This window comes from Globicephala melas, chromosome 6 (genome assembly GCF_963455315.2).
Source record: "Globicephala melas chromosome 6, mGloMel1.2, whole genome shotgun sequence".
Lineage (NCBI taxonomy): Eukaryota > Metazoa > Chordata > Mammalia > Artiodactyla > Delphinidae > Globicephala > Globicephala melas.
Window position 1 is genome coordinate 55,290,452 of NC_083319.1, and position 14,670 is coordinate 55,305,121.

Below are 14,670 nucleotides of genomic sequence, written 5' to 3' on the forward strand. Positions count from 1 at the left end.
ATACACACAGATAAAACCAAGAATAAATGGGATTTTTCCAGGTTCAAAATGCTTTTGAAATGAGTATTTGCAAGACTATGCTAAGGCCACTGTGGCTTCCCCCAGCATGACTGGGGCTTAGGCAGTGACAGGGGTCTGCTGATTCCCCAATGCCACTGGCAATAAGAAGGAAGATATAAAAAGGGATTTTTAAAAGCATGCTAATTGTCATATCCTCTGGGCATGCACATAGGTGTGTGGGCATCTTGTCCTAGAAGCTCTCTTCCACCCAACTCCCAGCTGAGCAGGGAATTGGTAATGCTTAGCCCCTTTTCAGCTATAACCATAAATCTGCCTTGTTGCCTAGGAACCCCCTTGCTACTGATTTTTGAACACTCCCTTTCACGGGGAGTTTGCCCTTGTTTCCTAGCTTCTCAAAGTGTAGTCCATGGACCAGCTGCATCGGTATCACCCGGAAGCTTGTTAGAAAAGAGGGATTCCAGGCCCCACCCCAGCCTTAGGGAATCAGAATCTGCACTTTAACAAGATCCCCAGGTGATTCGAATGCACACTGAAGTTTGAGAAGCACTGCTTTATTCTACCTTAGGCCTGAATGAATGAGCTGACAGGTGACCTAAGGAAAAGTCTGGCTTGGAAGCTACAGGGATTCCAAGGATCTGAGCCCCGAGGTCTGAACTTCTTCTCTAAATGTAAGTACACCAAAAACTTGGTGTGTGACCTGTACACACTCTGTAACCTCTCTGGAACCTTAGTTGTCCACCTGCCAGGATTAAGAAAGACAAAGGCTGAGACCAATGTGATATATGAGTCCCGTTGTAATTGAGCTAGCATTAAGCCCAAATGTCCTCCCTGGGAAAGGACATTTCCTGTTGCTTGATTTCACAGTAATGGGGAAGACAGTGCTGCTTTTATGGGCTACATGGGTGATTTTCAATCCAAAGGACTTAAATGTCAGAGGTGATGAAGCACTTTCTGCTTCAAACCCTGTCTTCTGTCCTTGGTTTGCTGCTGTAGAACAGTCACAGTGATTCAAGGACACCGGCTTGAGTTACCACAAGAGAATGTGCAGCCCCTTAAAAGTATAAACCTTTCAGCCTAACATAGGAAACCCTGTTGTCAGGGATGGTACAGGTCCAGTCTCACCAAGAGTCAAGAGAATGGGCCACCACCATCCCTTTCTAGCCTAAGAATTTTTATTAATTCAGGAATAGTTGAAATTCACTGCCCTGACCTTCAGTATTGACATGGTTCATGTATTTCAATCATAAAGTAAAGGCCTCCCAGGGAGGCCTTAACCCAGTGCCTCTCAGTGTGTGATCCAGGGGCCTCCCCATGGGTCTCTAAGACCTTTCAGGAGCTCTGCAAGATCAGAACTGTTCTCCTATTAATATTAATCTCTTTTTCACTCTCTTTCTCTCACAACTGTATAATGGAGTTTTCCAAAAGCTACATGATATGTCATGATGTCACCACTCTGATGGTTAATGGAATGTGTGCTTGTATATTCTTGTATTTTACAAATTTCTCAGTTTTAATTTCTAACACTAAATATTGATAGATATCATCTGCATACACAAAGTTCATTGGGGTCTTCAATAATACTTAATGCAAAAGGGTACTGAAATCTAAACATTTGAGATCCCCTGCCTTAACCTCACTGCTTCAGACAAATTGCCTCTCCTCCTTTGCTGACATGGAATCTTGTAAAGTAAGTGTTGCATCTCCTGATCTCCGACAATCCCCTGCTGCTTCCTATCCAGAGAAATGGAGAGTCCTGTATGTTAGCTATCAGTGGTGCCTTAGCAAGAAGATTCCACCAGGACAAGGTGCTCCCTGCTTTTCCAGCCCAGCCAGGGAACAACCACAGCTAGAGCACGCTCAGTGGTCACACTACTCAGAGCAGTCTCCTTCAACAGCTAGGGGAACTCTGAAACAGCTTCTCAGCTGACTCTGCTCATGGGAACTCCCTCCCTGGAAACTCCACAGCGGGAGGGCACCTGAGAATTAGGCCCTGAATTTCCAAAGAAACATGTGATTCCTCAGAATGAAGAAGACTTAGAGGTAGGTAGAATGCATTCGTTCCCATGGGGAAACTGTATAGGAATAACAAGAAACTCAAGTACCTCTTCTCACTGGAAATGGAAAGTTTGAAAAGTCAGATTTTCTTCTAGACTTCTGGGAATGATGCTCTGAACTGTTCTCACCAAAGGGCTTTGCACTGTCCACCTGAAAGGAAAGGAAAGGAATGAGACTTGAACCCACTGTAGCTTGTATTACCCTCTCCTCATTACCTGTAATGCCTTTCTCCCCCTCAGTCACAGTCATGCAGGTGAGAAAAGAGGTTGGGAACAGATTAAATCACAGTCTCCAAGTATATAAAATGTTATACCCAATAGGGAAACCTGTCTGTCCCTACCTTCACTGAGGTTAGAACACGAAGACATGGCCTAGCACTAGGCACAACTCATATTCTAACCACTGGTAAGGCTCCAGCCCAGAAAACAGCAAGTGACATTTACTTCACATTCTTTTAGAACCAGACAGAGTTTCATGTTCCTAAACAGTCTGAGCAGTACTGGCCTAGGTGTGGTCCTCCCTGAAGACAAGGGATTTTCACAAGGCGACATTTCAGCCTTCCACATCCCCTTCCAGTCTGAGTGTCTATATTCTTGAAAAAAAAGAATAGTGGTGACTGTATTATTTTACTTAAGGTAACCGTATTTTCCTACACTGGACAACATGCCAAAATACTTGAAATAGAGACTCTTCCAGAATATGTACGACATAGAGTTGCTGGAGTTTCTTTGTAACATTGTTTATTTCTGTTTTTTTTTTTTTTAAATTTCAAGAAAGCATGTTATAATATTACTCTTCAATCTACTTCAAGAAATACTTTGATTAGAATTTACAATCTTGACAACATCAGGTCCTCTACATTTTAATGCTGCTACTTAAACTTCAGATATCAGGAAATCTGGCTAAATAAAAGAGCACTTAGGAAAGAGCTTGGCACATTAGTAAAGACTGTATAAGAATTTGTTAAATAAAAGTATCAAGCAAGTTTTAATTCCCTAAGAAACCTTCCAAGATTTTAAGCTTATTTAGCCCATAATGGCATACACTAAAGTTGTATTTTATAAAAATTTATGTCAAATGATATAAATCAGACTTAGTAAACTCAATTCAGCAATATTTGTATGAAGCCACGTTTAAAGAGTGATTGCTGGATTTTGCCAGACATTTTTACCCAGGTCACCATGAAGAAAACAGCTATCCTGTACTTTCTAGCCAAACAACGTCTCTGTTCTACCTACAAACCAACTCTATATCCAGTCATCTCAAAAGCACCTTGCCTTTGAGATTTACCATGCTTCATTTCTTGTGTCTAATGCACAAACATCATCATTAAGTCAAATTATCAACTTGACAATAATATCAATAGTTAACATTCTGAAGAATAAGTCATGAACTAGAATGTGGAATGGTATTCATGAAAAATATGAACTAATACTGGAAGTGTTTTTAATGTAATATTAACTGTAAATATCAAGAAACAAATCGGTATATACAGTATAATTACAACTTTGTGGGAAAAAATAAGGCATTATGAATACCAAAAAAAGGCAAAAGAAAATGTATCAAATTAAACAATGATTTTATTATTCTGGTGAACCTGTGGGCAATTTTTGTCTTGAACTCTTCTACATTTTCCTTTACTTTTATAGTAGTCAAAAAATCTTGAGACTATGAGAACAAGTGTGATTGAATTTGCCTACTATTTCCTGAGGGCTAAATCTAAAATAACTTTAATTAAGGGCTTTGACTGTGGCACATCATTGCATCTTCCTGCAAACATATGTTTCCTGCTCTTAAAAGTGTGGCCATTAAGCAACGATCTCACTAAGAAAACTCAAACCAGTTTTCTTAAAACAGATGAGGCTTTGGTTTCAGATTGGTACAGAGTATATGCCAGCCTTTGATATGCATCTTCTACCACTGACAGTTCATTGATTTTTCTGGACAGTGGCAGGTTATCATATGTAGATAACACTCTCTATTAATAATTTTCAGAAATTAAAAATAGGGATGGCAGACATTTACTAAGCAAGTCTTCTGCATAAGACATCTTTCCTGACAATGACTCTAGGAAGTGAACATAATTTAATCATAGCTGTCATTCAATTGGAGTTTCCTCTATTTACTTACTTACCCATTTGTTTTCATGGTCCAACCTTCCTTTATTCCACCCTCATTCACACCCTCACCATTCCAAAGGACTGTGAAAAATAATTTGAGGCTCACATGTCTTACTACAAATGGAGGTTTGCTTTCTCCAGGTATTTTGAAACTATCTCCAAGATTCAGTTGAGCTGGCTGGTCCTGAAAGAAACGCCTGGTGAAATATGGAGAGGGCGGCCGGGACTGCATGCCTTGGGGCAGTCTGTCGAGATTACTCTCCCTTGGTTTCATCTTTATACTACTTAAGGGGAATTTTGGTCCATTTGATGTGGATAAAGGCCTTCGTGACTCACATCTTTCTTCCTGAAAACCCAAAAAAGAAACAATATTTTTAAAGAAGAAAACTCAATCAGAATATAACTGTGTTTAATTGAACTTTAACTAAGGTAGAAGACTGAACATCTCAGATTTATAAAACATGAACTTAAGGAAGGGCATTTTAAAATTTTTCTTCAGGTCAGGTTAGTATCACTAGTATATTTCAACTATTAGCAGTGAGATTTATTTGCATTATGAGAAAGTTGGAAAGTATCAGATACCCCCACCCCCACCCCATCATAGACAGATGATTGACAGATGTAGAAATATAGTGAGAGAGAGAGAGAGAGAGAGAGAGAGAGAGAATTTGGCATAAACTTGGGTCCAGCAATTTCACTTCAAGGAATTTATTATAAGGAAATAATTATGGCTATATGTATAGCTACAGAAATTCTTAGAACACTTCAAAAATTAGAAACCAACTATATTGGTGAGTAAGCACTTTCCTTTCAGCTCCAAACCCACCTTTCTACACTCAGCTTTATGATACTGGACCTGGCACTCTGCAAACCCCCTTCGGTTTTTCCAGCTGTTTTGTTAGGCTCCACCACTAGAGGGCGCTAGAGGGAGACCGTAAGACTAGAGGAGGAGGAAAGGACTGGGGACTTCCAGTTTTGCATTCTGTTCTTGTCAGCATCACCCCAGCAACCATTCTTCACCTTGACAGCAGCAAATGGCTCCAGTTTATAGTTTTTTCCTATCATAATCCAAAACTAGCCTCACAGCACCAGGTGGCCAGAGAGCCCCTTGCTCAGAGATTTGAGTCTAGCCCCACAGGATCCTTCCTCCAAGCTCCTGGGACAGCAGCAATGAGCAGTGTCCCTCCTTAGAGATCTGAGTCCCAGCTCATCAGAGTCTCCCCTCTGAAATCATGAGGAAACACCTGGGAGAGAAGCCCCTCCCCACATGTCTGGGTGCCCTTTCTATGGGGTTTCTTCCTCCAATTTCTATGTTCTTGATGATCCAACCTCTTCCCTTTGGTCCCCCAACGCTAGAGGTGGAAGCTGCTTCCTGTAGTTACTATCTCCATCACTTCACTGTTCCCCTTTTCCTTTCAGTCCTCCAACCCTCGTTTAGCCCTCTTTTTTTTTTACATTAAATCTTTCTGTTAAAGTAACAGGTATGGTTTGTTTTCCAGACTGGACCCTGACTAATATATCAGCTTAGTACCCAACAACAGAAAAATGAATTGCCAAAAATTATGGTACTTCTGTACAATGGCATGGTATGAAGCCATGAAAAATTGCCTGGTTTAAGCATACTTAAGGACATGAGAACACGTTCATGACATTCAAAGTGAAAATATGATATGAAATAATATCATATTATTGTAGTATGGTCCTAATCTTCTAAAATTAAAACAATATGTGTATGTGTGTGTGTGTACAGAAGAATATATTCAAAAAAGTAGTCATGCTCATCTCTAGATAGTAAGAATAACAGGTTATTTTTATTTTGTCCTTTTTCTTATCTGTATTTTCTAATTGTATAAAATAAATGGGATACTTTTGTTATAGGAAAACAATGAAAGCTATTATTTTTAAAAGTTAACACTTAAAAAAGTTAATATAGGAAGACCTATATTAGGAGATTAAAACAAGATTAAAATGGTGGAGTAGAAGAAAAAGAATAATAAACTGAAAGATCACTGTGCACACTTAAACAGATTGGAGAAAACAGTGGGTAAATAAGGAGAGACTAAAAAGCAGCTATTGCCTTCCTGAAAATTAACCACTGGCTTCCCATTTATGAGTTATGGTGCCCAGGGGACCGATGGACTTGCACAGATTAGTGACCCTTCTCATTCAGTACCTCTTAACCCAAAGCCCACATTTTCAAGGCATTTTCTAGGACTCCAGGTGAGGTCTACAAACTATATTCATTAACTCTCTATATCATTTTAGAAACGATTTTACACGGTTGCAAAATTATGGACAATAAGGTAAAACAAAAACAGAAAGAAATCAGGGTGAAGGGGAAATTAGGGCTGAACAAGAGAGTAAAATGAAGGTAGTGCTCATGGATGCCCCAAGACCCTCACTGTTACCAAAGGTGGCCCACAAATACAACTCTGAGCTTCAGCCTCAGCACAGGAAAGAAGGAAACACTACTGTTGATAAAATCAAGAGTAAAAGTCATGGAACAACAACAACAAAACCTAACTAAACGACACATCAAGCTTGTGATTGTAGCTTCTGGATCATTCTGTTCCACCAATTATGCCATGATGAATACATGCCAAACATACTCACTCTAATGTGACAGGCTGAACAAACAGTTTAACTATGGAAATTCAAACCTAGTAATAAGTTTCCAGGTTTCTGTTTGTCCAGTTGCATCTAAACTTGGTAAACCGAGTTTAGGCTGAAATTCTTTAAATTTGTGGAGAAAATTTCTATCATTTCTATCACTGGATTCTCGATTATACTTACAAGAAATCTGTGTCTATGCAGAAACACACGTTCTCTGATGGCTGTCCTCGTAGAAAACTCTATTTTGGGAGCAATGCCCTGAAAATAAAACAGCATAAAAGAAACAAATAAAATGGAAAGAGGGTCTTTGCTCATCCTATACTAACTTGAAATCATCCGAGAACCTGAATGCTCTTTTCTGTAGTTGGCATAATCTACACACATTATCTAAAATACATACATAATGAATATATATACAGTGAAATATTATTCAGCCTTTCAAAAGAAGAAGATCCTGCCATTTGTGACAACATAGAAGAAAACAGAGGACCCTATATTAAGTGAAATAAACCAGACACAGAAAGGCAAATACTGCATGTCTCACTTATATGTGCAATCTGAAACAAACTCATAGAAACAGCTAATAGAAAGCTGTTGCCAGGAGCTGGAGGATGGGGGAAATGCGGAGATGTTAGAGGATACAAAGTTTCAGTTAGGCAAGATGAACATATTCTAGAAGTGGAATGTACAGCAATGTGACAACAGTTAACAATACTATATTTTATATTTGAAATCTTCTAAAAGGGTGGATGTTAAGTATTTTCACCACAAAAAAGAAAAGAAACAACAGTTTACAATGTTAAATGATGGATATGTTAATTAGCTTGATTGTGGGAATTCCCTGGCAGTCCAGTGGTTAGGACTTGGCACTTTCACTGTCGGGGCCCAGGTTCCATCCCTGGTCAGGGAACTAAGATCCCACAAGCCACACAGCACGGCCGGAAAAAAAAAAAAAAAAAAAAATTAGCTTGATTGTGGCAATTATTTTACAATGTATATACAAAAATAAAGGTGTATACCTTAAATATATACAGGTTTTGTCAATTATACACCAACAAAGCTGAAAATAAAATACATACATAATAAGAATAGCTAAACACATATAATACTACATATTATGTGCCAGAGCCCAACCAAAGGGCTTTGCATATATTAACTCATCTAACCCTCACAACAACCCTGTGAGGTTGGTCCCAGTAGTATCTCCACTTTGTAGATGTGTGAGCTAAGGTACAGAGAATTTAAGCAACTTGTCCAGCTAGTACTGGCAGAGCTGGTAATTGAATCCAGGCATTGCAACTTGTGTCCCCGCAGTTAGCTACTCTATTTAAAACACTGGACCATGGAACTGAATGAGATTACCTAGGGGGAGGGATGGATAGAAGTTCTCCTTCCCTGCCTACCTGCTTTGAAAACATGCTTTATATCTCATACAAAATATTTATACTCATTTCCAAACTCTTCATTTTGTTTCATTGATCAATACTTCTTTTTCTGCTCGGTACCATCCTATCTAAAACATGGTGATACATACACATACATACACATATATATACATACACATACATATACCCTATCCTACTTAATTCTCATAGTGCTATAAGGAAAGTACAGTTATTAACATCAACCCACTTTATAAATGATAAAACTGAGAACTGGACAAAAACTTGAAACAACTCTAATGTTCTTCATAGGTGAATAAACTATGGTATATCTATATAATGGAATCTACTCAGTAATAACAAGCAACAAGTTACTGATACACACAACTACATGGATGAATCTTAAAAACATTGTTCTACGTGAAAGAAGCCAGTCTTGAGTGGTTACAGACTATGTGATTCCATTTATGTGACATTCTCAAGAGGAAACAAAGTTTTAATGACGGAGAACAGATTAGTGGATTATGGCGGAGGATGTGTCTATAAAGAGATAGCATGAGGCAGATTTGGGGAGTGATGGAACTGTTCTGTATCCTGATTATGATGGTGGTTTCACAAATCTATACATGTGTTAAATTTATAGAACTGTGTATCAAAAAAAGTCAATTTTACTGTATATTTAAAAAATACAATTATGTTTCTTTAAAAAAAACTGAGGCAGAAAGAGATATTAAGCAATTTTCCCAAGGTCACATGTCTTGTAAACGTCAAAACAGGGATAGGACTTGGAGCTGAATTACACTGTCTCCAATTGACCCCATCCAGTCACCTGCAGCCCCTCTGAACATGACCCTTTGCTCTCCTCTCCCCCAGAGAACACCGCCTGGCCAGGTACCCCTTTGTTCTGGGGGCACTTTACCTTCCTTCTTGTTGCCCATCCAAATCCTACCTGTCTCTTGAAGCCTGGCCTAACCCTCTCCCCTCCAGGCACACCCATAGTGACTTCTCCCTCCAGTTGCTAACAGCTCATTTCACTTATATAACATACTCCAAGTACCTGCAAGAAGAATTTGCATCGGCCGAAGCCCTAGAGGGAAAAGGAACCAACATGCACTGCATGTTTAGACAGGTACCAGGTGCTCCTAGAGGCTTTCACATGTGCGATCTCATTTAATCCTCATACAACCTGTGTAGTAGACAATTTATCCCACTTTAAATGTGAGGAAACAGGCTTGAAGAGGTTAGTCTGTCCAATGTCACACAGCTGGGGATCAGTAGAGCCAAGAGTTGAAACTCTGTTGGACAGCAAAAACCATCCTCTTTCCATTACCTCATGCTACCTCTCAGGGGGCTTCATGGATGAACTAGTCAGCGCAATTCCTGTGCATTCATTCATTCCGATGCACATTCAGTCCTGTACATTCATCTTGTCTACAGAACAGGTCCTCACAGGCACAACCTACCTCCTCAGCTCCCCCTCCTCTTTTTTTTTTTTTTTTTTTTTTGCCTCTAGAATGCACAGTACGCCCATAACAGTGTTAGGCCCAGACTGGTGACTCAAGATTTCTGGGCTTATAAACACAAGAGCCCAGTTGCTGCACAGAGTTGAATAATTGGGGCGGGGTGGGGGGCGGCAGGGAGGTGGTGTTCCATAAAGAATGCACAATAACATGGCCGGCACAGCCTCACCTCCAGTTATCAAGACTGCCCACATGAAGAAGAGGGTGGGGGAAGGGGAATTTCGGGGTCCACAGCACCACTGGTGGAAATCCAAAACCTCATGTGTGCGCGAAGCCCCAGGTCCCCAGCGGCCCAGCTGCCTGAGCCTGAACAAGTTATCTCTTAAGCCACAGACTGGTGTAGTCTTCTTAATGCCTCATGGAGAAGTAGTATTAACCCTTGAATGACAGTTTAATAAAATATAACAGCTCACATTATTGTGCACTTAACTATATACCAGATATTATGCTAAAGACTATACATACATTACCTCATTTAACTCTCCTAATAACCCTATAAGGGAAGAACTATTACCAGTCCCATTTTACAGATGAGGAAACTAAGCTACATGGAGATTAAGTAATTTACCCAAAATCACACAGTCATTCAGTGACAAAACTGGGCTTGAACCCAGACCACCTGAGTCCACATGTAACCGCTATACATGCAGCTCCACTTTGCCTAGAGAAGAGGAGGAGGGTCCCCTACCAGTAAGGAATCCACAGCCTGTAACACCATCTTGTTCACCTATTTGACCTCCACTCCTGGCAGTGACTTCCAGACAATACGGAGGAAGGTATTTTTCATAGAAGTACTGATTTTAGCATAACAGTTTAGAGCTGAAATTTACAGGCTCTATCTTGTGCAATCCCCTCAGCAACGGGATGGTGGTGATGATGGTTAGGTCAATAAATGTATTTAACAGTAGGATTTTCCTAGAATCACTGCACTAAAGAAAAATGGAAATTATTAACTAAAAATTAATAATTAAAAAAATATTGTTTCCACTTAATTTACAAATTCAGCCTTTACCTAACAAAAAAACAGATTATATTCCCCTCCTCAGAATTCTTGACCTCAGCAGGAAAAGGAGGCAAAAAAGGCTGTTAGCATAACAAGTGAAATGAAATAAAATATGGAAGTACAAAGAAAAAGTCACATTTTATTGGAGGAAATAAATCTAATTCTTAATGAACTAAGAAGAGAAAATAAATGAAGTGAATGATTTGCCTGACACGCATATGTCATTTATTCTCATATCCTACAACATTAATGAAAAGAAATTGGACCCTGGGCTGAAATAAACATGAGAGAATTAGCATCATGCAGTGACCGAGTGCAAACTTCGAAGCCCGACAGGCCAGCATGAGAATCCCTGCTCCATTGCTCACCAGGTCTGTGACTCTGAGTACCTTTGATAAATTCTCCATGCCAGCTTCCCCATGCCTAAGATGAGGAAAATAACAGTAGCCACCTTGCAGGGTTAAGGAGGATTGAACAAGATCATCCATGTAAGGAGCTCAGCACAGTGCCTGGCATCTAGTGAGCATGCAATGAATGTCAGCTATTAGTAAAGCTTCAGCAATTGGTTTTATTTTGCTTTATAGAACATAGAGAAATTGAGCTCCTCTATCTTTTTACAAATTGTTTAAAATATACTTTCATTAACTTCATTGTAAGAATTGATACTTTACCTCTAATGCATGAAGATGTTTCCCTGCAGTTTTAAAGCTCTTTCACTTATGATTACCTGCATTTATGAATAACTACAAACACAACTTCCGTAGGTTCTTCTCCCTACTTATGCCCATAAAGTTAAACAAAGATAACATTTGGGAAAATATGAGAAAGTGTGTTTCTTCTTGTCTTGATACTTAGCTGGATACCAGCCCAGTGTTTGTAGATAGATTTTATTTAATAGAAAACTTGGGCAAACCAAAGTTAATATAAAGAGTATCTCCCACCTAATTCTCACTAGTTTTTATCCCTTTTTGCTTCTGAAGAGCAAAATCCCAATAACTTAACATAATAAAGACGAGCATCTCACAAGTACCATGGGTATAAGTGATACACAAAGAACATCTCTGAGAAAAAAAAATGATGTCAGTTATATTCACCAAACCTTCAAAGATTATTGGAGGACTTAAAGTTATGCTCATTAGGAATTCAGATTAGGAGAACTTTTGATGAATGCTTGCTGTTTGAAGTATTAGAACTAGAAGTCCTGTCATCATAAACATCCTAGAAACAGGGGTCCTGCATGTTATGTATTCTACACAGTACTCTCAACAAAATGGAGACAATAACACTTTATTAAATTTTAATAATGGTGATTCATGGGGCAGTAACAGAAAAGTTGAGTATTAAGTATGCTTTTTATAATTCACAAGGATGTGGCCCTTAAAACAGAGGTCATCCAAGTGACATAAAAGTAAAGAAAATTGTCAGAGTTTCTGCAGTGTTAAAAATCATCCCAGATAACATCAAAATGAATATTTTGGGGCTTCCCTGGTGGCGCAATGGTTGAGAGTCCGCCTGCCGATGCATGGGACACGGGTTCATGCCCCGGTCCGGGAAGATCCCACATGCCGCGGAGCGGCTGGGCCCGTGAGCCATGGCCGCTGAGCCTGCGCGTCCGGAGCCTGTGCTCCGCAATGGGAGAGGCCACAACAGTGAGAGGCCCGCGTACCGCAAAAAACAAAAAAACAACAAAAAAAAAACCAACAACAAAAAAAATGAATATTTTGAATTTGGGTTCAGATAATGCCCCCCAAACAGTTAGATAATCAACTAAATAACTGCTGTATCTTTTAAGATCCTTCAATAATATCAGTCTGTGAACCTCTGACAGTTTCCCCTCCATTAAGTAGAGACCATAATATCTGCCTTGGCTGACTTAAAAACTGTTATGAGGAAAATAAGATATCACATGAAAAAACCCAAGCACAAAATAAATGAGAGGTAGCATTATTAATATCACTACTCTATTTTACTATTATTATTACTAAAACAATAGCTATGATTAAATAAACTGATATTAAATCTTTCAGTTAGTCTGCATTAAGAGGAGATGAGAAAACAGACACAGAAAACAAATTTATGGTTACCAGAGGGGAAAGGGGGTGGGGGAGGGATAAATTAGGAGTTTGAGATTAGCAGATACAAACTGCTACATATAGAATAGATAAACAACAAGGTCCTACTATATATAGAACAGGGAACTATATTCAATATCCTGTAATAGGGACTTCCCTGGTGGCACAGTGGTTAAGACCACCTGCCAATGCAGGGGACACGGGTTCGAGCCCTGGTCCGGGAAGATCCCACATGCCACAGAGCAACTAAGCCCATGTGCCACAACTACTGAGCCTGTGTTCTAGAGCCCGCGAGCCACAACTACTAAGCCCACGTGCCACAACTACCGAAGCCTGTGTGCCTAGAGCCCATGCTCTGCAACAAGAGAAGCCACCGCAATGAGAAGCACACACACCGCCATGAAGAGTGGCCCCGCTCACCACAAGTAGAGAAAGCCTATGCGTGGCAGCAAAGACCCAACCGAGCAGATAATAAATAAAATTAATTAATTCAAAAAAAATCCTGTAATAAACCATAATGGAAAAGAATCTGAAAAATATATATATAAATAATAACACATTATTATATATAATATATATAAATAATAACATATTATATATAATATATATAAAACTGAATAATTATATATATATTATATATATAACTGAATCACTTTGCTATACACCAGAAACTAACACAACATTGTAAATCAACTATATTTCAATAAAAAAATTTTAAATTAAAAAAAAGAGGTGAAAGAAGCAATGTTTTTATAACTATGTGATGGTGTGAATATGGCAGTGACTTAGAATGGTTAGATAAGACTCCCACATCTCATGCCTGACAGACCTCCATGGCTTACGTTATACAAGGATAAAAATCTGAACCAGTGGAAGACTTCGGTGCGTGGATTCTGCAAATTCCTTTTTCTAAAGTTTAAGTTCCCTATTTAACAGAAGAAGACTATGTAATGCTTAACTCTTTCGGAAAACCTTGGTGATCTCTTCTGGGTGGCTGGAGAGATCAGGGAGCCAGTGCTGAGTTAGGCAGTAAATTAAGACATGGGCAGGGGCTTCCCTGGTGGCACAGTGGTTGAGAGTCCGCCTGCCGATGCAGGGGACACGGGTTTGTGCCCCGGTCCGGAAAGATCCCACATGCCGCAGAGCGGCTGGGCCCGTGAGCCATGGCCACTGAGCCTGCGCGTCCGGAGCCTGTGCTCCGCAATGGGAGAGGCCACAACAGTGAGAGGCCAAAAACAAAAAGACATGGGCAGCTGATGATTAATACCTGTGTGATCCAGTTAATAACTTGGAGCCATGAGAAGCACAAAACTAAACTGGTTTGGCTGCTCCCACCCTTGGTAGCAGTAGCAGTAGGAGCAAGGTAGGCTCGGCCATGACCAGAAGGGATGTATGCGTGTGTATGAATGTGCCTGCTCACTGGCCTGCAGTCACAAAGTGACGTCTTTAAGTGTGTGAGGTCCCACAGCCTGAGACCTGGCCACATTTGGGAGGGTGAAGGTGAGCTGTGCCATTTGCTTTTTTTTTCATGGTAAATTGAAATTTATTACTGGGAATGGTGGAATGGGTTAGTAAGTATAATTGAACTATACAGAGTGGTCGTTAAGCCTGGAGATAATAGACAATTATAGTGAAAAGTCATATCAGCAAGCCATTTATTACGTATATCTCTGTTCCCAGGCCTTTATGGCCATCTGTATATTTCCATATTTTGAATGCTCATTAATAGTGAGGGAGAACACTGACCACAGCTTTATCTCATTCTTGTTGATTTCTTGGGTGTAGTTGTGGCACAGGGGTGAACTCGCCAAAACATGGGTAATCCAAGGAAAGGATACGGGGTTGGAGATAACCACAGTCTCAGCAATCTTTTCCCCAGTAACC

The 14,670-nt window shown here is 39.8% G+C and overlaps 1 protein-coding gene across 9 annotated transcripts in view; it reads right to left on the minus strand.

Annotated features, from left to right (window-relative positions):
- Positions 1 to 14,670, minus strand: part of SPATA6L (spermatogenesis associated 6 like) — a 62,579-nt gene that overhangs the window by 14,709 nt on the left and 33,200 nt on the right. For all 9 annotated transcript variants that reach the window (XM_060300894.1, XM_070045745.1, XM_060300889.1 and 6 more), the window contains 3 exons: positions 6,990 to 7,067; positions 4,303 to 4,542; positions 2,124 to 2,226 (listed from right to left, as the gene is read on the minus strand). In XM_060300894.1, the coding sequence (XP_060156877.1) occupies positions 2,124 to 2,226; positions 4,303 to 4,542; positions 6,990 to 7,067 (421 nt within the window). The remainder of the gene's footprint in view (positions 1 to 2,123; positions 2,227 to 4,302; positions 4,543 to 6,989; positions 7,068 to 14,670) is intronic.